Source organism: Rhinichthys klamathensis, unplaced genomic scaffold (genome assembly GCF_029890125.1).
Source record: "Rhinichthys klamathensis goyatoka isolate OS25496 unplaced genomic scaffold, OSU_Roscu_1.1 h1tg000097l_1, whole genome shotgun sequence".
Classification (NCBI taxonomy): domain Eukaryota; kingdom Metazoa; phylum Chordata; class Actinopteri; order Cypriniformes; family Leuciscidae; genus Rhinichthys; species Rhinichthys klamathensis.
In genome coordinates, this window is record NW_026606636.1 from 482,185 (window position 1) to 509,131 (window position 26,947).

The 26,947-nt window shown below is 36.9% G+C and overlaps 1 protein-coding gene across 1 annotated transcript; it reads left to right on the plus strand.

The window, feature by feature from the left end:
• The first annotated feature begins 866 nt into the window (after positions 1 to 866).
• On the plus strand, positions 867 to 26,682 carry bicc2 (bicaudal C homolog 2). Its single transcript, XM_056252610.1, has 19 exons — positions 867 to 1,240; positions 8,881 to 8,918; positions 9,265 to 9,334; positions 10,147 to 10,226; positions 11,176 to 11,337; positions 11,425 to 11,478; positions 12,304 to 12,498; positions 15,743 to 15,994; positions 16,490 to 16,621; positions 17,333 to 17,519; positions 17,643 to 17,758; positions 18,329 to 18,498; positions 18,585 to 18,675; positions 18,828 to 18,867; positions 21,874 to 22,025; positions 24,314 to 24,452; positions 24,710 to 24,861; positions 25,921 to 26,020; positions 26,178 to 26,682. Exons 3-19 carry the CDS (start codon positions 9,268 to 9,270, stop codon positions 26,303 to 26,305), a joined length of 2,217 nt encoding a protein of 738 aa, XP_056108585.1. The 5' UTR covers positions 867 to 1,240; positions 8,881 to 8,918; positions 9,265 to 9,267; the 3' UTR covers positions 26,306 to 26,682.
• Positions 26,683 to 26,947: the final 265 nt, after the last annotated feature.

The following is a 26,947-nucleotide window of genomic DNA, read 5'->3' on the forward strand; positions in this document are numbered from 1 at the left end:
AATGTGTTGCCAGGTAACCGTGTTGTTAACGGAGGGTCGTGTCCGGTATTGTTCCCGAAACGCTTCCCCTCCCCCTGATGCCGGAGTCTGAAACACTCTTCTCCAGCGGCTTTACCAAGGCCTCCGCTCACGGGAACCAATAAACACATTCCTACAGACCATCCTGAAGGAATGTGTACAGGATTCCTGTCAGAATTGACAAACAATCCAAGTAAGAAATTATGTAAGAATCAGAAAATATCCTGATGAAATGCTGATTGTATTTTGACTGTAAAAAAAAAGATTCCTCAAAGTTGTGTAAATCCTAAAAACATTGATTGGGTCTCAATACTGATAATAATAGGAGTCCAATAGAAAACTGTGTTTAAAAAGCAGTTCCACAGACACAAATTTGGATTTCTCTTACATAGCAATGCCATTAAATGGTCAAGTCACATTTATTTCTAAAGCGCTTTATACAATACAGTTAGTCTCAAAGCAGCTTCACAGTAATAAACAGGAAAAAAGTGTGTTAATGTTGTAAAATTAACCATTTTTGAAAGCTCTACAGAAGACAATAGTGTGACTGTTCTGCTCAGTCCAGTTCAGTGTTGGTAATGGTGGCTATGGCTATAATAATACTGACTCATTTGAGTTTTTGTTTTACACTCTTAAAGCGATGCAATAGAAGAAGCACTTCTGGATCCCCAAAGAACCTTTCAGCGAACAGTTCTGAAAAGAAATTTTTTTTCTTTTAATAATCCAAAGAACTTTAAAAGTTCTTCAAAAGTTGAACTATCAATTCCAGTAATAAACCTTTATACTTTAAAGCGTATGAGAAACAGGAATGATACTTAAAAAGACTTCTGAGCAGTGAGATTGACTCATGTGCTTTGTTAGAGAGGTGTGATGTAGTATTGCTCTGTTCTGAGGTGTGTGTGTGTGTGTGTGTGTGTGTGTGTGGTGGGGGTTTCTCTGGGCCCCTCTTTTTCTCGTTTCCTTGGTCACCCTGATGGACACACACACACTTTTGCTATGGCGGGCTCAGAGAAGTGCAGCACCGTGCCGGAGTCTCCTGAACCAGAGCCCTGCGACCGACCACAACTGGACCAGGACCAGAACCAGAAGAAGGAGGAGGAGGATGAGGACGAGGAAGATGAAAGATCTGAACCTCAGAACCAGGAGCCTTCGGATCCGGAGTGTGTGGAGGAGAGATTCCGGATCGACCGGAAGAAGCTGGAGCTCATGCTGTACGGTGTGTGTGTTTGATCGATGACTCTATAATCTGTCATAGTTTTCTTTCCAGACGCTTCATTAATCCGTTCGATTTTTCTATGCAAACCCGTTTAGAAACCAGCCTGTTATGATTTACAGCTAAATGTGCTTGTGTGTGTGTGTGTGAGATGGGCTTCAGATGGATGTGGTGTGTGTGTGTGTGTGTGTGTGCTGGCTCTGCTGTGATGAACAGGTTTAATAGTCTGTTATCATGAGCTGTCCAGGAAGATTCTGGAGTTGAGTCGAGTTAACAGCCTGCGATTCATCAACATGAATCCAGTCGACATTCAAACCCCTCAGAGATGGAGAGCGAGTGACAGATTGAGCTTGTCACATGCAGGAGAAAGCAGGAATCTGGTGCAGATGCTCCTCCGAAAATCAGGGTTATTACTTAGAGCTTCTCTTTTAGAGACGGTTCATTTTAAAATCAACGTAAGATGTCAAATTCCTCATAAATTTTAAAATTATTAATACAAATGTTGTGGAGAGTCTTTGTAAAACTCACTGCTATGATACTAGGGTTTGGTTTTGTAGGTGATTGCTACAGTGTATTTGTCTGGATGGCAGAGTTATTATATTTAACTAAAACCATAAAAACACATTTTTGCGACTAAATAAAATATTTCAAAAATATTTCAGCTTGTTACCAAGGCTACATTTATTTTCGTATTGTTCATTTAGTTTAACTTCATGTACTAAAAAAAACTAAAACTGAAACCAAAAAGTAATAAAAACTGTCCAGATATATAAAAATAAAAAAATAAAAAAAAAGACTAAAACTTTTGGTAACACTTTTGAACATTCTGTTGACTATAGGCAACTTTTCAACTACCGTAAAACTTCAAATAGTAGCCCGGGCTTTTATTTTCCCAAATCGTCGAACTGCACCGGCTTGTATTTGAGACAGGCGTCTATATGAGACAGGCCTTTATAATTTAGTGTTGAGATGTTGTTCATTGATTGTATAGGCCCGTCTCTAATCTCTAAAAATCTCCAAATGCTCCACGTGAAACTGCGGTCTTCCGACCTTTTACTATCGCGTCAATTGATTTTGATTAATATGCGCGAGGGAGAGAGAGCAAGACAGTGCTCGTGTTGTTTGAAGACGTGAGAGTGCGCGCGCGCGGCCGGGGCGCTCTCTCTCTCTCTCTGCTCGTAACGCGCCCTGTCAAGCGCAGCAGTCATCTATTCTTCTTCTTCTTCTTCTTGTATTTCCGGCAGGCTAGACGCAGCTATGGCGTATTGCTGCCCTCCTCTGTTCTCTAATCGCTATATACAACTTTAATACTGCTTATCTATATCTTTTTATATACTCCAATATTTCGCAAATACTCCATCAATTTTTTTAATTTTTCCCAACTGTCCAAATTCAATAAAGAGCATAAATTAAAAACAGTTTCTCCTGTTGCTCCCAATTCCCTAAACAATTTCTTCCTTTGCTGAGAGTACCTCCTGCACTGCATTAATATATGCACCACTGTTTCCTTTTCTCCACATTCACACTGTCCATCAGGATGTTTACCAATCAGAGCCAGCCCACCCCTCAGCCCACAATGCCCAAACCTCAATCTAGATAACACTACTGCATCTCTTCTCTGATATCTATAATTACATCTGTCTTTCTCTACCATTTTTTGTACTGAGTAATACGCTCTCCCATTCCTTTCACAATCCCATGACCTTTGCCACATTTCTTTTACTGACCTATTTATTATTTCCGTGTAATCTGGTAACCCATGCTGCAAATCAAGTTGAACTCTTTCCTCCTTCACTGCTTTCTTTGCCACCTCATCTGCCTCCTCATTACCCTCCACACCCATGTGTGCCGGCACCCACAGTCATCTATTCTACATCACTCATCGATCAAAAAAGGCTTTGGAGGGACAAAAAATTAGCTTTGGCTACCGCCAAAAAGCGGACAATCTGACGGTTTTAGAGGATTAAATACAACCCGGAACTAAAAAACAGACCCGGCCTCTATTTGAGACCGGCCTTTATTTACTCAAACCTGCTGCCACACCAGGCGTGTAAAAGAGACAGGCGTCTATTTGGGACTCGGCTATTATTTGAAGTTTTACGGTACATGTCTACTAACTCTCAGTAGATTATTAGTAGAATGTCTGCTTAATATTTGCTAACTCTTTATTGTTATGGTCCCCCAAACAGACATTATGCTGACTACAAGTAACTTTGCAAGTATATGTCAACTTATTCTAACCCTAACCCTACCAGTCTACTAATACTCTACTAACACTAATGAGGGTTAGTAGACATGTAGGTGCAATGTTACTTATAGTCAACAAAATGTGTTAAAGAGACCATCAAAATAAAGTGAAACCAAACTTTTAACTAAAATGAAGATGTCAAAATGTTTATTAACCAGGTTATTAGGGAATAGATGGTTGCTAAATAGTTTATTTCCATCTGAAGTGTCTCTTTCTGTGATCTTCTGGTCTGGAGATATGATTAGATATGTGTGTTCTGGTCTGTAGATATGATTAGATATATCTGTGTGTTCTGGTCTGTAGATATGATTAGATATGTCTGTGTGTTTTGGTCTGTAGATATGATTAGATATGTCTGTGTGTTCTGGTCTGTAGATATGATTAGATATATCTGTGTGTTCTGGTCTGTAGATATGATTAGATATATCTGTGTGTTCTGGTCTGTAGATATGATTAGATATGTCTGTGTGTTCTGGTCTGTAGATGTGATTAGATATGTCTGTGTGTTCTGGTCTGTAGATATGATTAGATATGTCTGTGTGTTCTGGTCTGTAGATATGATTAGATATATCTGTGTGTTTTGGTCTGTAGATATGATTAGATATGTGTGTTCTGGTCTGTAGATATGATTCGATATGTCTGTGTGTTCTGGTCTGTAGATATGATTAGATATGTCTGTGTGTTCTGGTCTGTAGATATGATTAGATATGTCTGTGTGTTCTGGTCTGTAGATGTGATTAGATATGTCTGTGTGTTCTGGTCTGTAGATATGATTAGATATGTCTGTGTGTTCTGGTCTGTAGATATGATTAGATATATCTGTGTGTTTTGGTCTGTAGATATGATTAGATATGTCTGTGTGTTCTGGTCTGTAGATATGATTAGATATGTCTGTGTGTTCTGGTCTGTAGATGTGATTAGATATGTCTGTGTTCTGGTCTGTAGATATGATTAGATATGTCTGTGTGTTCTGGTCTGTAGATATGATTAGATATATCTGTGTGTTCTGGTCTGTAGATATGATTAGATATGTCTGTGTGTTCTGGTCTGTAGATATGATTAGATATGTCTGTGTGTTCTGGTCTGTAGATGTGATTAGATATGTCTGTGTTCTGGTCTGTAGATATGATTAGATATGTCTGTGTGTTCTGGTCTGTAGATATGATTAGATATGTCTGTGTGTTCTGGTCTGTAGATATGATTAGATATGTCTGTGTGTTCTGGTCTGTAGATATGATTAGATATGTCTGTGTGTTCTGGTCTGTAGATGTGATTAGATATGTCTGTGTGTTCTGGTCTGTAGATATGATTAGATATATCTGTGTGTTTTGGTCTGTAGATATGATTAGATATATCTGTGTGTTTTGGTCTGTAGATATGATTAGATATGTCTGTGTGTTCTGGTCTGTAGATATGATTAGATATATCTGTGTGTTCTGGTCTGTAGATATGATTAGATATATCTGTGTGTTCTGGTCTGTAGATATGATTAGATATATCTGTGTGTTCTGGTCTGTAGATGTGATTAGATATGTCTGTGTGTTCTGGTCTGTAGATATGATTAGATATGTCTGTGTGTTCTGGTCTGTAGATATGATTAGATATATCTGTGTGTTTTGGTCTGTAGATATGATTAGATATGTGTGTTCTGGTCTGTAGATATGATTCGATATGTCTGTGTGTTCTGGTCTGTAGATATGATTAGATATGTCTGTGTGTTCTGGTCTGTAGATATGATTAGATATGTCTGTGTGTTCTGGTCTGTAGATGTGATTAGATATGTCTGTGTGTTCTGGTCTGTAGATATGATTAGATATGTCTGTGTGTTCTGGTCTGTAGATATGATTAGATATATCTGTGTGTTTTGGTCTGTAGATATGATTAGATATGTCTGTGTGTTCTGGTCTGTAGATATGATTAGATATGTCTGTGTGTTCTGGTCTGTAGATGTGATTAGATATGTCTGTGTTCTGGTCTGTAGATATGATTAGATATGTCTGTGTGTTCTGGTCTGTAGATATGATTAGATATATCTGTGTGTTCTGGTCTGTAGATATGATTAGATATGTCTGTGTGTTCTGGTCTGTAGATATGATTAGATATGTCTGTGTGTTCTGGTCTGTAGATGTGATTAGATATGTCTGTGTTCTGGTCTGTAGATATGATTAGATATGTCTGTGTGTTCTGGTCTGTAGATATGATTAGATATGTCTGTGTGTTCTGGTCTGTAGATATTATTAGATATGTCTGTGTGTTCTGGTCTGTAGATATGATTAGATATGTCTGTGTGTTCTGGTCTGTAGATGTGATTAGATATGTCTGTGTGTTCTGGTCTGTAGATATGATTAGATATATCTGTGTGTTTTGGTCTGTAGATATGATTAGATATATCTGTGTGTTTTGGTCTGTAGATATGATTAGATATGTCTGTGTGTTCTGGTCTGTAGATATGATTAGATATATCTGTGTGTTTTGGTCTGTAGATATGATTAGATATGTGTGTTCTGGTCTGTAGATATGATTAGATATGTCTGTGTGTTCTGGTCTGTAGATGTGATTAGATATATCTGTGTGTTCTGGTCTGTAGATATGATTAGATAAGTCTGTGTGTTCTGGTCTGTAGATATGATTAGATATGTCTGTGTGTTCTGGTCTGTAGATATGATTAGATATGTCTGTGTGTTCTGGTCTGTAGATGTGATTAGATATATCTGTGTGTTCTGGTCTGTAGATATGATTAGATAAGTCTGTGTGTTCTGGTCTGTAGATATGATTAGATATGTCTGTGTGTTCTGGTCTGTAGATGTGATTAGATATGTCTGTGTGTTCTGGTCTGTAGATATGATTAGATATATCTGTGTGTTTTGGTCTGTAGATATGATTAGATATATCTGTGTGTTTTGGTCTGTAGATATGATTAGATATGTCTGTGTGTTCTGGTCTGTAGATATGATTAGATATATCTGTGTGTTTTGGTCTGTAGATATGATTAGATATGTGTGTTCTGGTCTGTAGATATGATTAGATATGTCTGTGTGTTCTGGTCTGTAGATGTGATTAGATATATCTGTGTGTTCTGGTCTGTAGATATGATTAGATAAGTCTGTGTGTTCTGGTCTGTAGATATGATTAGATATGTCTGTGTGTTCTGGTCTGTAGATATGATTAGATATGTCTGTGTGTTCTGGTCTGTAGATATGATTAGATATATCTGTGTGTTTTGGTCTGTAGATATGATTAGATATATCTGTGTGTTTTGGTCTGTAGATATGATTAGATATGTCTGTGTGTTCTGGTCTGTAGATATGATTAGATATATCTGTGTGTTTTGGTCTGTAGATATGATTAGATATGTGTGTTCTGGTCTGTAGATATGATTAGATATGTCTGTGTGTTCTGGTCTGTAGATATGATTAGATATGTCTGTGTGTTCTGGTCTGTAGATGTGATTAGATATGTCTGTGTGTTCTGGTCTGTAGATATGATTAGATATGTCTGTGTGTTCTGGTCTGTAGATATGATTAGATATATCTGTGTGTTCTGGTCTGTAGATATGATTAGATATGTCTGTGTGTTCTGGTCTGTAGATGTGATTAGATATATCTGTGTGTTCTGGTCTGTAGATATGATTAGATAAGTCTGTGTGTTCTGGTCTGTAGATATGATTAGATATGTCTGTGTGTTCTGGTCTGTAGATATGATTAGATATGTCTGTGTGTTCTGGTCTGTAGATATGATTAGATATATCTGTGTGTTTTGGTCTGTAGATATGATTAGATATATCTGTGTGTTTTGGTCTGTAGATATGATTAGATATGTCTGTGTGTTCTGGTCTGTAGATATGATTAGATATATCTGTGTGTTTTGGTCTGTAGATATGATTAGATATGTGTGTTCTGGTCTGTAGATATGATTAGATATGTCTGTGTGTTCTGGTCTGTAGATATGATTAGATATGTCTGTGTGTTCTGGTCTGTAGATGTGATTAGATATGTCTGTGTGTTCTGGTCTGTAGATATGATTAGATATGTCTGTGTGTTCTGGTCAAGCAGGTGAAAATGGTGCATCTGATCACTCACACAATAATCTCCTCAACAACACACATGATTTGAGGAATCATTCATTACTGGAGCACAAACGCTGCACTTACACACCCTACTTTCACACTGGTTCTTGCTTTAATCTCTTTCCTCTGTGTGTGTGTGTGTGTGTGTGTGTGTGCTGTATAGCTGCTCAGTGTGTTTTTTAGTGGTGTGTGTTTGCTCCTTTCACAGGGAGGGGAATTAGTTTTGCGTCAGCGTCGTTTGCTCTAACATAACTTTGCTGTTTGACGCCATTTCTCAGAAGTGACTTTGTGGTCTTTTTCTTTTTTGTGTAAAAAAACACACACACACACACACACACACACACACACACACACACACACACACACACACACACACACACACACACACACACACACACACACACACACACACACACACACACACACACACACACACACACACTCACACACACTGGTTGTTCAGTCATTCTTGGTTGCAGAGCTGTGTAACCCGTGGTGATGAGGAGCGGCAAATGAAAGGAGGGATGTTCTGCCTAACCCTGTAAATGTCACTCTGGGGCAAATGTGTTTAACTTTACCACCCCTGCACACACACACATAGAGAGAGAGAGAGAGAGAGAGAGACAGACTGTCTTTACTCTTTTTAAATCTTAAGATGTTGTTTGAGTTGTGTAGTTTCTTTAGAGAACTCACCCAGACAGTTTTAACAATCCAAACCACATCCATCCATCAGTCCATCTACATATAGTTTAGAAATAGGCAATGTGTAAACAGAGCACAATATGAAAAATATGGTATTAAGAATGCAAAATATGCAATATGAATTTAGAGAACTATCACATGAACACAGTTTGAACAACCCAAAAACACACACAGTATTTATTTACTTTTTATATATTTATATATTATTTATGTTTATTTTATTTCTTTATGTTATTTAATATACTATTATTTATGAATTATTAATGGTATTTATTGGTTAACCATAAAGTGTAATATAAAAAAAATTATAATAAAATTCAAATGTTTATTGTCTTTAGAGAATCACATGGAGACAAAATTTTACCTATCCAAAAACACACACAGTAACATTTATTTATGTATTTGTTTGTTTGTTTCACTAACATTTACATTATTGGTAAAGCATATAAAGTATTATATAGTCTACATATATCTAGAAATAGCCAATATAGAAAATGTGTGAGCAGAGCATGCAAAATATGCAATATAATAAATGTAATATTTAAATTATGTTCATTATTACATTTTTTATAATATATACTTTAAATATCTTTAATGAAATATGATATATCACCTTGTCTTTAGCTCCTGCAGAATGTTCTGGATTGTCAGGCGAGGAGTTCTTCGAGAAGGTAAGAGTTCAATTAATACATCTAATATTAACTTTAATCAGCCTTTAATAAGTGCCACAGTGGACCACATTCTCATTTTCATATTTAAGCGTTTATGTGAAGAACCTCGCTATAAATTAGGCTCTTTGGCGTGACTGTGAATCACACGACCATCTAGAAATCCTGTCAAACCAGCTCAAGTGATTTAGTTCCAAACACACTGAACAGATTAAGGTGTTATGAAGGCAAAACGAGGAGCTTTGAGATGCTAATGAGCCATTGTTCCTGATGAATGGAGGATCTGAAGATGCAAATTGAATGTCTTTTGAACGGTGAGTTTCCCTTCCTTACACACTCATTGTTTCAGGTGATGAGAGAAACACACACGCAGGTGAAATGGCCGTCCAAGCTGAAGATCGGTGCGAAATCAAAGAAAGGTGAGTGATGTCACACTTCTGTCATCATTGACCCTCATGTTAGTTCAAACACAAAAAAGAGGCATTAGCTTAATGTTCGAGCTGCTGTTTAAGGCCAAAAAGTTCAAATGCTCCATAAAAGAATCATAAAAGTGCACTCAAAGTTGTAAATGGAACAATGATTATTGTTTTACAAGAAAATACTTTTCAATTTCAGTTTTTCTACTTCTAAAATGTCATGTTTAATTCAATGTGTGTCTTACCGTTTCTTTAATTATTTGTGAAATTGACTCGTTTCTGAGTGAAAGTTTCAAAGGAAATCTTCATTTTTGTTCTAGTGTGTCATAAAACTAGTCAGTATGACTCTTGCATTATATGCCATTGTCAAGTGTTTGGTTACATGCAATTGCATTTGCCGTCACTGACATCTGTCCTGGTGCAATGCATCTTCATACATTATGTTTGAATGTGCAGATGAGATTTAAGAGATAGAGACGTACGAGTTTAGAAAGACATGTGGGGAGTAAATAGCTGTTTCCATCCACTTATTTTTATGCGCATTTTGGGATATTGTATAAAAAACGCTGGCTGGAAACGCCAAGATGTGCATAAATTCTAAAAATGCACATAAAAAAAGCATGCACTCAAATAAGGCTGATAATTTTTTTATAGTTAAATGATTTTTCTTTAGTGCTGACATAAATCAAAGCCACTTTTTATTATCTAATCAAAACCCAATGCATCTCCATCCACATTTCCCCCACTGAATAGTTAGTTTAGCGCAGAAGCATTGTGCTTGAAAATTCATTGTGATGATTTGTGTTTCTCTCTAGATCCTCATGTTAAAGTGGAGGGGAAAAGAGCAAACGTTCTGGAGGCCAAACGGATGATTCTGGAGCTTCTTGAGACTAAGGTGAGATTTGACCTCCTTTCATTTCTCTTAAAGGGATAGTTCACCCAAAAATACCCAATGATTTACTCACTCTCAAACCATCCTAGGTGTATATGACATTCTTCCTTCAGATGAATACAATCTGAGTTATATTAAAAAATGTCCTGGCTCTTACAAGCTTTATAATGGCAGTGAATGGGCACTATTTTTTGAAGTCCATTAAATTGCATCCATCCATCATAAAAGTGTCCCAAACGGCTCCGAGGGGTTAATGAAGGCCTTCTGAAGCGAAGCAATGCGTTAACGTAAGAAAAATATCCATATTTAAAACTTTAGCGACTAAAATAACTAGCTTCCAGCAGATTTACAGTGGAAGAGTAACACTTGACCTGACGCACAACGTAATGACGAATGCGCAGAGGATAGAGCAAAACAAAACACGAGTTAGAAGTCTAAAACGACAATTTTTAAAGAGAAATGTTGGAAGAGCTTAAGTTTTCTGTTTGTTTGAACCGCGAGAGGCGTCTAAACTCACGCTACTCCTACATCCGTCATACATCGCCAAGTGTTACTCTTTTGGCGTAAGTCGACTTGCGTAGGCCGTCTCCCGAGAGCTAGTTATTTTAGTCAATAAAGTTTTAAATATGGATATTTTTCTTACACCAATGCATTGCTTCGCTTTAGAAGGCCTTTATTAATCCCTCCGTTTGGGACACTTTTATGATGGATATGATGCACTTGTATGGACTTAAAAAATAGTGCCTATTCACTCCCATTATTTAGCTTGTAAGAGCCAGGACATTTTTTTATATAATTCCGATTGTATTCATCTGAAGGAAGAATGTAATATACACACCTAGGATGAGGGTGAGTAAATTATGGGCTAATTTTCATTTCTGGGTGAGCTATCCCTTTAAGGAGTGTGTTTATCTGTCCTGTGGAGATCTCACACCAACACACCTGTGCACAGGTGAATAAAGTCACGCTGAAGATGGACGTCACACACACGGAGCACTCTCATGTGATCGGGAAAGGGGGCGGGAACATTAAGAAGGTCATGGAGGACACTTCCTGTCACATTCACTTCCCCGATTCCAACCGGAACAACGGCACGGGAGAAAAGAGCAACCAGGTACTCCGATATGAACCCACAGCATTTCTTCTCATCATTGTAGAAGCGTATTGTTTGAAACATACTTCATTTTTCTCATACGTGCAGGTGTCCATCGCCGGGCCGGTTCAGGGGGTGGAGTCTGCGCGGAGACGCATCCGGGTCAGTGAGGCATCATTATAATAAACATTCATTATATGTGACTTTATATTCAGTATTCATATATTTATATTCAAATATGTGTTTTTATGTCTCATATTTCTGCCCTTATTTAAAATAAAATATAGCTTAAAGAAAAGTTACTTGCTTTGTAACATTGTTTTTATGATAATATAACACATTTTTATATTTAATTAATATAATAATTACAATATAAACCATATAATGTATATTAAAATATATTAAAATATTAAATTATAATCATTATAATCTTATTTTTGTATAAAATATTTATAGTTTTGTTCGTTTTTATATTTAATTTTTTTTTTATTTTTTTTTCATTTTAATTTTAGTACAAGCTTACAAATGTTTTTTTTTTTTTTTTCATTTTTATTAGTTTTTTTTTAAATTAAATATGTGTTCATTTTAATAATTTTCTAGTTTTAGTTTATTTAGTTATTTTAGTATTTCATATTTTCATATATTAAACGTAAATGAGAAATGTTGCTTTGGTGACTAGCCGAAATTGTATTTTATTTCAGTTCATTATTTTATTTCAAGTAACTTTTAGTTAACAATAATAACCCTGATTATAATATTAATATAATTTATATATTACAAAATATAATTTAGATTTTTATGTTTTATCATTGTAATATTTGTTATTTTACCTTTCAATTTTACACTGATTTAAAAATATTGTACTACAGTGGTGAAAATCTAGTGAGAATCACCATGAAGAATAATAGGAATTAATGAGGCTGTCATTGGTGATAAATGTGTGTGCATGTGAATCTGGTGTGATTTGCCTAAGTTTGTGACCTGCAGGATCTGCAGCCCCTGGTGCTGACCTTTGACCTCCCCGTGACCCTTGTGGGGGGTGTTGTGGCAGACACGGGGTCTCCGGTGATCCAGCACGTGGCTCAGGCGTTTGGAGTGAGCGTGAGCTTCAGATCGCAGCCCAAACTTTACTGCAGCTCCTGCAGCGTGAGAGGAGTGCAGGGAAACACTGATGCCCTGAAGGTGACGCGTGTGATCATGTGATCAGATATGACATCATTACACAACCCTGCATCTTAAAATATTCTGCTGATTTGCAAAAAGGCTTGATATTACCAAGTTAAAAAATACCAGTAAAAACTTTCTCTAATGTACTTTTTTTTTCTTTCACAATTTTTCAAATGATATACAGGTCCTTCTCAAAAAATTAGCATATTGTGATAAAGTTCATTATTTTCCATAATGTAATGATAAAAATTAAACTTTCATATATTTTAGATTCATTGCACACCAACTGAAATATTTCAGGTCTTTTATTGTTTTAATACTGATGATTTTGGCATACAGCTCATGAAAACCCAAAATTCCTGTCTCAAAAAATTAGCATATCATGAAAAGGGTCTCTTAACGAGCTATTAACCTAATCATCTGAATCAACTAATTAACTCTAAACACCTGCAAAAGATTCCTGAGGCTTTTAAAAACTCCCAGCCTGTTTCATTACTCAAAACCGCAATCATGGGTAAGACTGCCGACCTGACTGCTGTCCAGAAGGCCATCATTGACACCCTCAAGCAAGAGGATAAGACAGAAAGAAATTTCTGAACAAATAGGCTGTTCCCAGAGTGCTGTATCAAGGCACCTCAGTGGGAAGTCTGTGGGAAGGAAAAAGTGTGGCAAAAAAACGCTGCACAACGAGAAGAGGTGACCGGACCCTGAGGAAGATTGTGGAGAAGGACCGAATCCAGACCTTGGGGGACCTGCGGAAGCAGTGGACTGAGTCTGGAGTAGGGCTGCACGATTAATCGAATTTTAATCACGATCGCGATTTTGGCTTCCCACGATCAAATTCGCGTGACCGAGCGATATTTAAAATGCGTCATTACATTCACAGAACACTCCGTATCAAAGTTTTTTTTTTTTTTTGTAAAGCCAATCTAGCGCTCCGTAAACCACTGTCTGATCACGTGCCTCCATGAGCCCGAGTGCGCGAGAGAGACCGTCTGCGCGCGAGCGACAGTGCACGAGAGACCGAGTGTCCAAGAGCGCGCTCGAAAGTGCGCGAAAGATACCGAGTGTGTCTGCGTACGAGCGACAGCGCGCGAGAGAGACCGATTGTGTCTGCGCGCGAGAGAGACCGAGTGACGGTGCGCGTGAGAGACCGAGTGTGAGCATTAGTAAATTGGTACATACATACTACATATTAATATGGCATGAAAGTTCGATTAATGGACTCCAATAATCAGTACTACAAACTCTTGTTTTGAACTATTGTTTAATAAGTAGAAATAATTCAAGCACATACACTTTGGAGGATTAAATAAGATTCAATTTATGCAGTAAGACTAATCACTGACACTGTACCACAACATTTTACATTTCTTAAGCGTCAAATAACAATGACTCTGAATTTCATCCATTAATCGAACTTCCATAGTGCTAAGTGCTTAGTTCTGCCTTGAAATGTTCTCATTTGGTTACATTCTGTTATGGAATATTTGTTTTTTATTGATTGTATATTTTGTGCGTTTTATTCACATCCATTATGCAGGTACAATGCAAGTTTATATTTTTATTTTATATTTACACAATGTAAAATAGTGCCCTGTTGAAGTTTTGCTACATTTTCTTTATTGTTTTATTTGTTTTTATTTATTCTTTAAAGAGATGCACTGAATTTTGGTGAATAAGAGGACCTGTTTTATTTTGATGCACATAGTTGTACATTAGCAGGAATGTAGCATAATGTGAAAGCAGTTATAATTAGCCTATGTGACAATAACATTTGTTTTGGTTAAAATCAACAAATAATCGTGATAATTAATCGTGATCTCAATATTGATAAAAATAATCGTGATTATCATTTTGGCCCAAATCGTGCAGCCCTAGTCTGGAGTCGAAACATCCAGAGCCACCGTGCACAGGCGTGTGCAGGAAATGGGCTACAGGTGCCGCATTCCCCAGGTCAAGCCACTTTTGAACCAGAAACAGCGGCAGAAGCGCCTGACCTGGGCTACAGAGAAGCAGCACTGGACTGTTGCTCAGTTTTGCATGTCATTCGGAAATCAAGGTGCCAGAGTCTGGAGGAAGACTGGGGAGAAGGAAATGCCAAAATGCCTGAAGTCCAGTGTCAAGTACCCACAGTCAGTGATGGTCTGAAAAGCTTTATGGAGATGAAGCTTTCATTTTTCAGCACGGCCTGGCACCTGCTCACAGTGCCAAAACCACTAGTAAATGGTTTACTGACCATGGTATTACTGTGCTCAATTGGTCTGCCAACTCTCCTGACCTGAACCCCATAGAGAATCTGTGGGATATTGTGAAGAGAAAGTTGAGAGACGCAAGACCCAACACTCTGGATGAGCTTAAGGCCGCTATCGAAGCATCCTGGGCCTCCATAACACCTCAGCAGTGCCACAGGCTGATTGCCTCCATGCCACGCCGCATTGAAGCAGTCATTTCTGCAAAAGGATTCCCGACCAAGTATTGACTATTGAGTGCATAACTGAACATAATTATTTGAAGGTTGACTTTTTTTTTGTATTAAAAACACTTCTTTTATTGGTCGGATGAAATATGCTAATTTTTTGAGACAGGAATTTTGGGTTTTCATGAGCTGTATGCCAAAATCATCAGTATTAAAACAATAAAAGACCTGAAATATTTCAGTTGGTGTGCAATGAATCTCAAATATATGAAAGTTTAATTTTTATCACTACATTATGGAAAATAATGAACTTTATCACAATATGCTAATTTTTTTAGAAGGACCTGTATGTATATGTATGGAGCCCCTAGAGGGACACGGTGAAAGAAAAAAATACAAGATGGAAGGAAAAATTATATGTCAACGTTTGCTCGCAAAACTTTTGGGTTCAACCGAGAAATTTTGTGTTCTTTCGCAAAGAACACAATATTAACTGTCCAACACCCACAGATGTAGCAGAAAACATCTGGTCATGTCATGTTATTGGCCATGCTAATTCTAAACTTGAAATAAGGATTAGGCATAAAATAATGTCATATATGTGGAAATCGGCTGAGAATCGAAATGATAGTTGCAACCTGCAAGAGTTCAAGAGTGCAAGAGTTCTAGTTCACTGTACAAATGGATGTCAAAAATGCTACAAAATACACATCATGTTTTGTGAGAAAGTATTATTTTTGTAACCGGCACCCCAAAATTAGTAAGAAACAAGTATGTGATTTCATTCAGCAAACATGTTTCAGGGTGGTGTGATTACTCCTTGACCTTTGACCTCTGCAGAAGGCGACGTGTGTCCTCATGGAGCTGCTGCTGGGCTCGGGTTTGACAGGAGTGATGGTGAGCACACAGCTGGACGTCACCTCACAGCAACACTTGTTCCTGTTGGGTCAAAACGGAGCGAACTTCCTCACCGTGATGCATCAGACACACACACAGATCATCCTGCCCGACCTCAGCGCTCCGCAACACACACCCTCGCTCCTCATCCAGGGCACGGCTGACGGAGTGTGTCTCGCTCGACAGCAGCTGATGGTACAAACCTGTGTGTGTCTGCTATATTAGTATACAGTGTACATAGGAATTTACTTCAAGTACAGTTAAAGTATTTCAAGTATAAAAATGAATACCTAAATACAAATAGGAATATAGTAGTACAGAAGTGCAAAAATAATATAAATAGTGAGATGCAGTGTTATTTTAATAAATTTTATGTAGTATTATTGTTTTATTAATATTTTAAAATTGTTTTTATTTGAGTACTTTCCTGTTTCATTTTTATTTTAATTATTAAAAGTAATTTTGCATTTTTTCGTCATTTTAATCAGTTTTTTTTAAATGTCTCTATATAGTTTACATTCATTTTCAATTAATTAATTCTGATTCTGACAGGATTAGCCGCATAATGGATTGTCAGCATACACGGCACGCATGAAATACTAAACAATAACATATTTATAAGAATCTGTCAGTGTGTTTGTCTCGTCTGGGCCGTCCTGCTCTTGTCTGACTGTGTCTGTTCTCATGCAGGACTGTCTGCCTGTCTGTCTGATGTTTGATTTGAAGGACGAGGGAGATTCTGACCCACGGAAACTCGCTCAGATGATGCAGAACCTGGGAGTTTTTATCAGCGTCAAACCGAAGGTCAAGCAGACAGCGAAGGTACTACAGCACAGCGCCCACAATGCACCTGTCAAAATAACCTATGCATACAAATATTCAATTCAATTCAAATTTATTTGTATAGCGCTTTTCACAATACATATTGTTTCAAAGCAGCTTTACAGAAAGTGCATTTCAGAAGTGTACATAGAAAAATACAGTTAGTTAAATATGAAATGTATATACTACAGACTAGAATTACGAGTACATACTTCATGGTCTTGATACAGCAGGCATACATTTTTAGGAGCGTTAATTATTTTAAAAAGTATCATAATTTCACTTTTAGGTTCAAAGAGGTAAAATGTCTAGGAATAGTTCACCCCATAATCAAACAAATAAATAAAAATGTATGTAATATATCAAAAAAAAATATGTTTCGCTCATGGGGAAATTAAGTTTATTTTTAGGACAGTAAGAGTTTTTGCAGTGTGACATTTATATACTTTAAATCATATACAAATACTGAAAACTATATACAAATATTATAGCATTTTATTAATATTATATAATATAAAAAAACTAATATTAATATATTATAGACTTTTTTTTATTTTTAAGTATTATGTTAACCTTTTTTTTTTTTTTTTTTTACAACAATTAGCATTAAATATTGTTTTAAAAACAACTAACATTGTTTCAACCACATTTCCTCTGGTTTTCTTTTTCTGCTCATGTATGCATGTATAACTGTTTAAAGTGTCTGTCCAGTCAGTGGTTGTGAAAGGTTTGGAGAGGAACATCATGAACCTCTATGAGGCCAGACGTCTGCTGCTCGGGCTGGACTCCAGTGAGGTCTCGGGGACCAAGACCCCTGTGGACCCTCTGGTGGCCAATAATGGAATCACAGGCTACTGGCTCAAGGTGTTAATGCAACAACTGTGCCTCACTGAGACAGGTGTGTGTGTGTGTCAGTGGTTCATGAGTGCTTTCATCCTCTTTAATTTCATTAATGCTTGTTTGCTGTGCTAAATAAACTGTTTTTGTACCTGTCATTCTTCATGCGCTGTGCCCTCTCCAGATGCTGTGAATGGCTCTCCCCCTGGGAAGCCCCGCCCCACACCACCACCCGGATTGGCTGTTACATCAGAGGATGGACGGATAGGACTCAAAGGAGTGGAGTCTAAATTAGAGAAGGTTACAAGGATCAGAATCCTGATTATGTTTAGAATGGACTTACTAGTCTACTACATACTGTATATATATCACAGCATCTGTCTAGAACATGTTTTGGTCATATTTCACCCCATAATAATAATAAAAAATGTATCTAATATATAATTTGCCCATAGAAAATGAAACCTATTTTAAGATTTGTTTTTTTCATCATTACATTAAATGATAATTTAACTTTTTTTTAAAAAATAATATAATAATTCGCATTTAAGTTATATAATATACATCTATACACAAATATAAAATAATATATATTACATTTACAAAAAGATTATTTGAAATTGTAAAGTATTTATACATCTAGTTGTATATTTCACAATATTTGTCAAAAGTTGCAGGTCATCCAGGTGTTTCATGCATATAACTAATCATATTGATTGATCAACTGACTGCATGATTCACGCAACTTATACTTCTTCAATTAAAATGTATGTTTATTAATATAATGCTAAAGTAAATGAGATTTAATTGGCAGTAAACGTGTTTATAAGTAAACAAAACCAAAATCTTGTATTAATGTCATTGTATCAGATTCCAGAGAACGACGATCCGCAGACACAAGCAGAGACGGAGTCCTGCGTCTCGCCACATGCGGAGGTGACAGAGGTTAGAGAGGTCGTTGCCAAGACAACTGTCTCATCAAGGAGAGGCAGCCAATCAGAGGCCTTCAGGGAGCCAAACCAGCCACTCACGTCTGAGAGGTAAAACCCTCCGTCCAGACTGGCAGAACATGCTCTGGATTACGCTCTAGAATATATCCCTGAATAAATCTGTGTGTGTGTTTCAGGTCAGTGAGGGTGGAGGTGGATGGTGTTTATTTGAACAGAGACAGACGCTGTAGTCTGAGGATATTCCCCTCCGCCGATCCTCATACTGAGGTACATCACTCTCACATTTTTAGAATGAAATAAAACTGTAGCTATTAATCAAAAAGGAAGGTTTTGTCAGATTTAGCAATTATAGTTCACAACTAAAAGCATTTGTCTTACCGGTTTATTTAAACAATCTTTGTTCACTGTTTGTTTAACAGGACCATGAATACGAGAGAAAAAAGCATCTGGCAACTCAAGGTTTGTTTGTTTTTATTCAGGACTCGAAACATTAGATCTAAAATATGTTATTATATTATATTATATCATATTATCATCACTACTAGTAATATTTTTTGTTGTTTCAGTTTTACTATTATTTTCAAATTAAGAGCCATTCAATAAGTACTGTATGAACATATCTTAGTCATTATTCACCCCATAATAATAAAAAACGTATCAAATAATAAAACTAATAAAAATGTAAGCCTATTTTAGGAATGTTAAATTAACATAAAATAATGTCACAATACAAAAAAACGGGGCTGATTAATGACAGTGAGACTGTTGTTTCTGAGGTTTTTGTGATGAATATTTATGTTTTAGATAATGTTCATACCCTCTCATATTTAGTTCTTACCAATGAAGTTTAGATCGACGTGTTCATTTTCTGCATATTATCCACGGCGTCTCACATCAAAGTATAATCTTTGTGTGATCAAATGTGACGATTAAAAGCCAAATGATTTAAGTTGTGCCCAATTCAGATTGTTATTCTGGGCCGTGACTGGGGGGACTTGTGTCTGTGTGTGACGGGCCGCCACAGGCTCCATATATTTGGCATTCATCATGCTGTATAAACCTCAAAATGGATTAAAGAGCTTGAGTGTGCCAGAGAGGTGATATAGGGGAGCCATTTAAGCGTTACGCAGTGCCAGAGAGGGTGATAGAGGGGACCCATTTCAGAGTAACACGCTGCCAGATTTATAATGGACTGCAGCCACTCCACACACACAGAATATGCAGACAGATGAACACACACTCTCTCTCACACACACACACACACGGAGCAAGCTGACATAAAATTATTCTGGCTAGTTGACATGAGGTGTGACGTGTTAGATTAAATTAATTAGTTCTGCACCTCTTTCATGAGCTCATGTTAATTTACAGATGAGGAATATTTGTACTTCAATTTCTAGTACAATTTAAAATGAACAACTTTGAAACAATTTCCACTCAGAAATTGCTAGTCATGAATTTGCGAACAATTGTATAGAAACGAGAAATAATGCATTGAATAAAATGTAAAATTTTGAAGTAGAACGACTGAAAGAGTATTTTCTTGTAGCATAAAACATACTCCAATAATCCTTACAGCTTAGAAAAATTTTTTTTTACAGTGTAGTATAGGCAAAAATGTGATTTGGATTCATAAACATTTTACATAACATTTTATCCTAAAATCTTGATAACATTTTTGCATTTGGCAGATGATTTTATCCAAAGACACTTACATTGCATTTAAGCTATACAGTTTAAAGTTAAAACGTTCATTTGATTTAGTGATTAAAAATAAAAACCCATGAACATATGTTATGTAATCTACCCACAAGCACACTAAACACACTTAAGTATTTATCCATATTTCTGTCTGAAGTGATTGGGTTTGATGTATAAAGTAAAAAAAGAAAACAAATCTAAATTATTTGAGAAGCAGAGTAATTAGGACTTGTTAGACAGAGACTATAAATGTTTGGTTAGTTAAAGCTGCAGTAGGGAGTTTTGAAAAAAACGTTGACTTAGCCTGAAAATTTGAACAAGCACAACTTACAGGTCCCACCCCCTTGCTCTCTGCTGCGCTACAGCCCTCCCTCCACAGCTCGTCCTCCACAGCGGAGCCTGTCGTGAACGCGCAGGCTAGTAAACAGGGCCACCGATGACGGTGGATAAAAAGTTATATGGCACATTCACTAATAGGGACTAAACGTCAATAATATGCTTTACATTGACTATGGCCTGCCCATACTTTGACTACAAACTTGGTCCTCAAATCATTATGTATTTTGCAATAACCTACATGTAACTTTATAACGTTGCACTCTTTCTATAAGTTATAAATAGTTATAAATAGTAAGATAATGTTAATATAACGGTAACTAACGTTACAGTATGTAAGTAATTATTCTAGCGATATATAATGCCAGATAAGGTGTGCTAGTTCGTTATTTCAGCAACATGACAAGCCAGTGAATTAGCAGGTTTCAATTGTTGCTTAGCAGAGTGCGTGACATTTTATCTACATGTTATGCGGCTAGAGTTTTGACACCGAGTCAATGGGCTCTGTGTAATTCTTTCTTTTTCGCTTGTTTATCGTCATCAGTCTTTTTCCTTTTACCTCTTTGTTTTATGAGCAGGTGTCACTCGAGAATTGGCAGTTTAGGTTGTTTCTCCGTCATAAGCACAGCTGCAGCACGCCGGCAATCTTGAGTTTGAACGACGGCTCGCGCTCCGGCGCTCGCGCTGTGCAAGAGAGGGGTGTGATCAGCGCGTACACGAGCGTGACTGACACTGCTAAGACATTCCTCTCGGCTCTGATTGGTTGTTTCTGACCGGGAGCGTGTATTTCTGCAAATGGCAATAGGACCACTGGGAGAAGCCAGAGGAGCTTGATTTTTACACAGATTATCTGTCTCATATTCTACTGTCAGGACATAATGACAGTTTTAACAAATATGTAAAAAATATTTTTTACAAAAGTTACCTACAGCAGCTTTAACTGATCTTAAATTAGATTCTTGCTTCAGGAATCGCCACACAACACGTCAAAAGATTATCCAACTAATTTCAAGAATGTGCATGTGTTTTTAAATCTTTAATCTCACACCCTGTGCACCTCTGAAACACATACAGTTACTTTTTAAATAAGCTCCTGTTTAAACTATTTCATTCACACACACACAGAGAGAGAGAGAGAGAGAGAGCGAGAGAGAGAGATGTAAAGGTATAGCAGCACATTCTTCTGCATGATTGATCTTGATTAAGTTGTTTAATTAGGTGGCAGGTGTTTAATAATTCAGGGGGACTTACACACACACACAATGCAGCTAAAAGCGACACTGCACACACACTTTAATTAGAGCTGCTGCTGTTTGCCAGTGTAAATCTGGACCCGGTTCTGAGTGTATAATGTTTCCAGGCGTTCAGGCATTTTGTGTGTGTGTCTAATAATGCCTGTGATTTAGTGTGTGTGTGTGTGTGTTACAGCTATGCAGCAGACACCCGTGGTCACTGAGGTCCGGACCCCCACAGACACCTGGGCTGGCTTGGGCTTCTCTAAATCGATGCCCACCGACGCTGTGCGCGAGCTGAGAGCCGTGAGCCGCCGCTGCTACAGACCCTACAACAACCAGCAGCAGGTGCACACACACATCTAGGTTTCTAAATGAGGACGCACAGTAGACTTTTATTTTTATACAAAGCTATTTGGATTTTCAAAACCTTTAACACTGAGTATCAGAGTTCATCATGTGTGCCAAATAGTGAGTTTTGCACCAGCAAACACCGCTCACATTTTCTTCATGAAATGTAAAAGTTATTTTGACAGAGATTATACCATGCACACCAAGAAATTACATTTTTGAAAGAAATTAAAAGTTTTATTCAGCAAAGACTCATTAAGTTGGTCAAAAGTGACAGTAAAAACGTTTATAATGTATTTGTTTCAAATAAATGGTGTTCTTTTGAACTTTATTCACTAAAGAATCCTGAAAAATAAAATATTTAATGGTTTCCACAAAATTGTTTAGCAGCTCAACTGTTTCCAAAATTGATAATTATAATAATATTTTTTTCTTGAGCAACAAATCAGCATATTATAACTATTTCTGAAGGATCATGTGACACTGAAGACTGGAGTAATGATGCTGAAAATTCAGCTTTGATCACAGGAATAAATTACACTTTAAAATGTATTCAAATAGAAATTATTTTGAATTGTAATAATATTTCAGAATACTATTACTATTTCATCAAATAAATGCAGCATAAGTGTGTGTATTCAATTTACATATTAAAACTAGTGTATGAAATGACAAATGTAATTTATATAATTGAATTATCATTTTCATTTTGCATTGCACAAACGTTGCACAAATGTAATGGAAAATGTAAATGTAAATACAGAAATGCATTGCCATTTTACATATTGCATTATCATTTTGCATATTACATTTCAAATTGAACATTGCTACCCATGCTTCCATATTAGTGAGCATAAGAGACTTCTTTTAAAAAAGCTTACCAAACCCAAACTTTAGAACAGGAATCTTACTAAAAACAGAATCTTTCTGTTTTTCGTGTACAGAGGACAACGTTGTAAAAACGATCCCCTTTCACGAAACGATTAAAACACTGTTGTATTCATATCCGGCCAGTAGTTGGTGATGTCACTTTGTAAAGAAACACACACTCCTATAGACTGAACACGTAATAGGTATGTGCATGATATCACCATTTTCACAAATTCGCGTTTTTGTTGTTTACATAGAGTATTATACACTGTATAATTTTCGAAAACTTGCACTTTGATGCAAATTTGTTTTCAAAAGTTTGTTTTCAGTTCCCAAAAACGCTGTTGTCGTGTAAATGACACGTATCAAAAGTGTTCTGTTTTTAACTAAAGCTATGTGTGTACTGGTTTGACCTACATTATGAGGAATCGAAGTCCTTATATTGTAGTGTGTCAAATTGCTCATAAACAAGTTTTTTTTTTTTATATATATATTTTTTTAAATGTAGTAAGTTTTCTGTGAGTTAGGGGCTAGAAATGAGCTCAGTATTAAAACCATAACACCTATGGAATGTCCTCATAATGCTAGGTGTATCAACATGGACTGTGTGTGTGTGTGTTCTGAACAAGAGACCACAAAATTACCCACCTGTGTGAGGAACCTTGTGTGTGAGTTTATAAAAAGATTCCTTTCTGAGTACAGTGGTACTGTATACACACACACAGACACACAGACACACAGACACACACACACACACACACACACACACACACACACACACACACATACGCGTCTGTCATTCAGAACAGTGTAATCATGGAGAAAAGACTCTAAACTCCAATCACAGAAGTGAGCAGCACATCACTGTTCCCTTCACTTCCACCCTCATTTCCTCTCTGCTGAGATAATGAGACGCTCTCAATTAAAGATCTCAATGGAAGCGCTTTAGCTCTGCACTGCAGCACTGATTGAATCTGTTTTTGATTGTTACTGCTGTTTGAATCACATTATTTCTGAGAATAAGTGAAACCCCTTAAAGGATTCAAATTGAAAAGTTATTGAAATCTGTTTGTCTATTTGGTGCTTCGTCCTTTTTTAAAGGGTAGTTCAATCAAAAACGAAACTTGCCATCAACTGCTCATATAATTTAAAACCTGTCAAAAAATTATTTTCTTTTTTATTTAATGAAAGCAGCTTTCAAACTCCAAAAATATATATATTTTTTTGACAGAAGTCTTTTCTGCTCACTGAGGCTGCATTTATTTAATCAAAAATACAGCAAAAACAGAGATATTGTGAAATATTTTTGCAATTTAAAATAACTATTTTCTATGTAAATGTATTGTAAAATGTAATTTATTCCTGTGATCAAAGCGTCGTTACTTCAGCATCATCATTTGTCTGTGTGGTTGTAGGTGTGGAGTTCACAGAGTGGAAAGGAACGCTGTTGGAACGGCAGCGACTCGGGGAACTGGAGAGAAAGACGTGGATCTGCATCTTCATCACCACCTTCATCATCCTTTCTTGCCTATAGTTTGTCATCAGCCCGAACATGTACGTGTGCTGCTAAACTCATCGTTCTGCTCCCTAATTACAGAGGGAGTGACAGTCATAACGGCATCATGTTTAATTAATAGTAACTATTAAATTAGTTTAGCTGCTCATTACAAAATTCAATTCTGCCAGCAGCTTTATTTCAAGGTGAAACCATCATTTACGCTTGTAGAGGTGATCGAGATAAAGGACCTACTGGGAAATTTAAATATCACACCAGCTTTATGAGCTTTTCATTTCTGACCTTTGACCTGCAGCGGAGGCCTACCTGACCAGCTCTGAGGGCGGGGCTACAGTGTCCAGACATTTGATTGGCAGCTCTCCCAGTCCCGCCCACGCAGATGATCTTATAGAGTTACTGGCACAGCTGGGTCTGGAGAAATACATTGATATTTTCCAACAACAGGAGGTAAACGCACAACCCACACACACACACGTCCCAGACGGCACACCCACAGACCGCCCACACACCGTTATTGTCTGGTGCATGTTGCACACAAGCTTGGCAAGATCTGACTTGATCTAACCTTGAAGAATGAGGTTTGAGGTGGATCTAGAGACTGGATTTGCTAAAGTTGGCCAGGCTATTTGCATCAGATCTTTAAAAAAGATTTCCATGAGCAGAACTGTACAGTAGATTCTGCTTTGTTTTTGGTTTGTCAAACAAACAATCAGTATTTGCACTGGAAAAAATGATTTTCCTACACAGTATCTTTGTCTTGGATTTCAATAAAATAACATTCTTAAACCAATATACATTGACTTCAGATGCAAAGTCTCGTTTTCTGATGAATTGATGAAAACAAGAATATTATCTGCTGATGCAAAATGTTCAATATCAAATCAAAGACCAGCCAGTGGGGTCAGAAAACTGGCTGATATTTGTATGTGTGGAATATATATATATTTTTCTTATGCTCACCAACACTGCATGTATTTGCTCAAAAATACAGTAAAAACAATAATATTGTGAAATATTAAAGTTTACAATAATATAATAATAAATAAAATATAATATAAATATAATAATAAAATAATAATATTTAATAATAATATGTTTTTGTTATTTGAATATATTCTGAAATGTAATTTATTCCTGTGATCAAAGCTGAATTTTCAGCATCATTGATCCAGTCTTCAGTGTCACATGATCCTTCAGAAATCATTGTAATATGCTGATTTGCTGCTCAAGAAACATTTCTTATTTTTATAAATGTTGAAAACAGTTGTGCTGCTTCATATTTACTATATTTTCGATCAAATAAATTCAGCCTTTGTGAGCATTAGAGATTTTCAAAAACATGAACATTTTTTAATTACCTATTAACAAACACGCACACACACACACACACACACACACACACACACACACACACACACACACACACACACACACACACACACACACACACACACACACACACACACACACACACACACAAATAAATGTTGTTCTCTCATCTGTTAGATCGATTACCAGACGTTCCTGACGCTCTCAGACGAGGATTTGAAGGAAGTGGGCGTGAACACATTTGGAGCGCGGCGGAAGATGATTCTCGCCATCACGGGTCACTTTAATTAACCAATCTCATGTAGAACTCGTTAAGGGAAACATTCTGTTGGCTGATTTCACTAAGAAATCAGCATGTCGACATATGGTGGATAAATCTAAACATTTGAAGCATTTTCATGTGAAACTTCTGTACTGCATTTTCCCTTCATCAGATTTGAGTAAAAAGAGGACATTTCCAGAAGCGCCCACGGTGAAGTCTGGATACCTGGAAGGAGGAGCAAGCGGACGTCTTCCACGAATCATGGACGAGGACTTGGCTGCCAAGAGTAACCGCTGGTGACCGGATCACGTGAACGCAAAAGACTATAGCATTACCTATAATGCACCTGGGGCCAGTTTGTGCTTCCTGTCATGTGGCCCTCAGGGACCAATCAAAGTATGGCATGACAGATGATTTCCATATAAGACAGAGAGGACAGATGTGCTGTGACTCTCAGAGGAAACATGCGGAGAAGTGTGACCTTCAGCATGAACCCACTGCCCGTCCAACACCAATACTTAGTATGCAAGTCTGTCTCTCTGACTCTCTCTACCTCCATTTCTCTTTCTACTGCTGTTCTATGCAAAACTTTATTTCCTTTATGTATTGTTCAAATATAAGAATGCTTTCAGACGATGTTTAAATTTGGATCTTCCATTAAATGAGACACAAAAACACATCATTTCCTTTATTAATTTCAGAGCTATGGTACATTGCTCACGACATACACTAAGAAAAAGACTCGGAAAGTAGAAACAGTTTTCACTCGGAAATTGCTAGTAAATTTCACAAACAATCACAAAGAAACAGCAAGTCGAAGTAAATGTGAACTTTTGAAGTAGAAAAACTGACAGTGTTTTCTTGTACAACGTACTCCAATGATCTTGGTTTTATTTTACAGTGTATAGTTTAAGTCCACTGTCTTATCTATTAAAGACAAAA

What these genes read in the sequence shown, in the direction of transcription:
- bicc2 (XM_056252610.1), top strand. Translation starts at nt 9,268, where the DNA reads ATGAGAGAAACACACACGCAGGTGAAATGGCCGTCCAAGCTGAAGATC. An exon ending in GAAACACTGATGCCCTGAAG is followed by an intron (nt 12,499 to 15,742) that starts GTGACGCGTGTG and finishes TGACCTCTGCAG; the next exon opens with AAGGCGACGTGTGTCCTCAT. An exon ending in TGGAGTCTAAATTAGAGAAG is followed by an intron (nt 17,759 to 18,328) that starts GTTACAAGGATC and finishes TCATTGTATCAG; the next exon opens with ATTCCAGAGAACGACGATCC.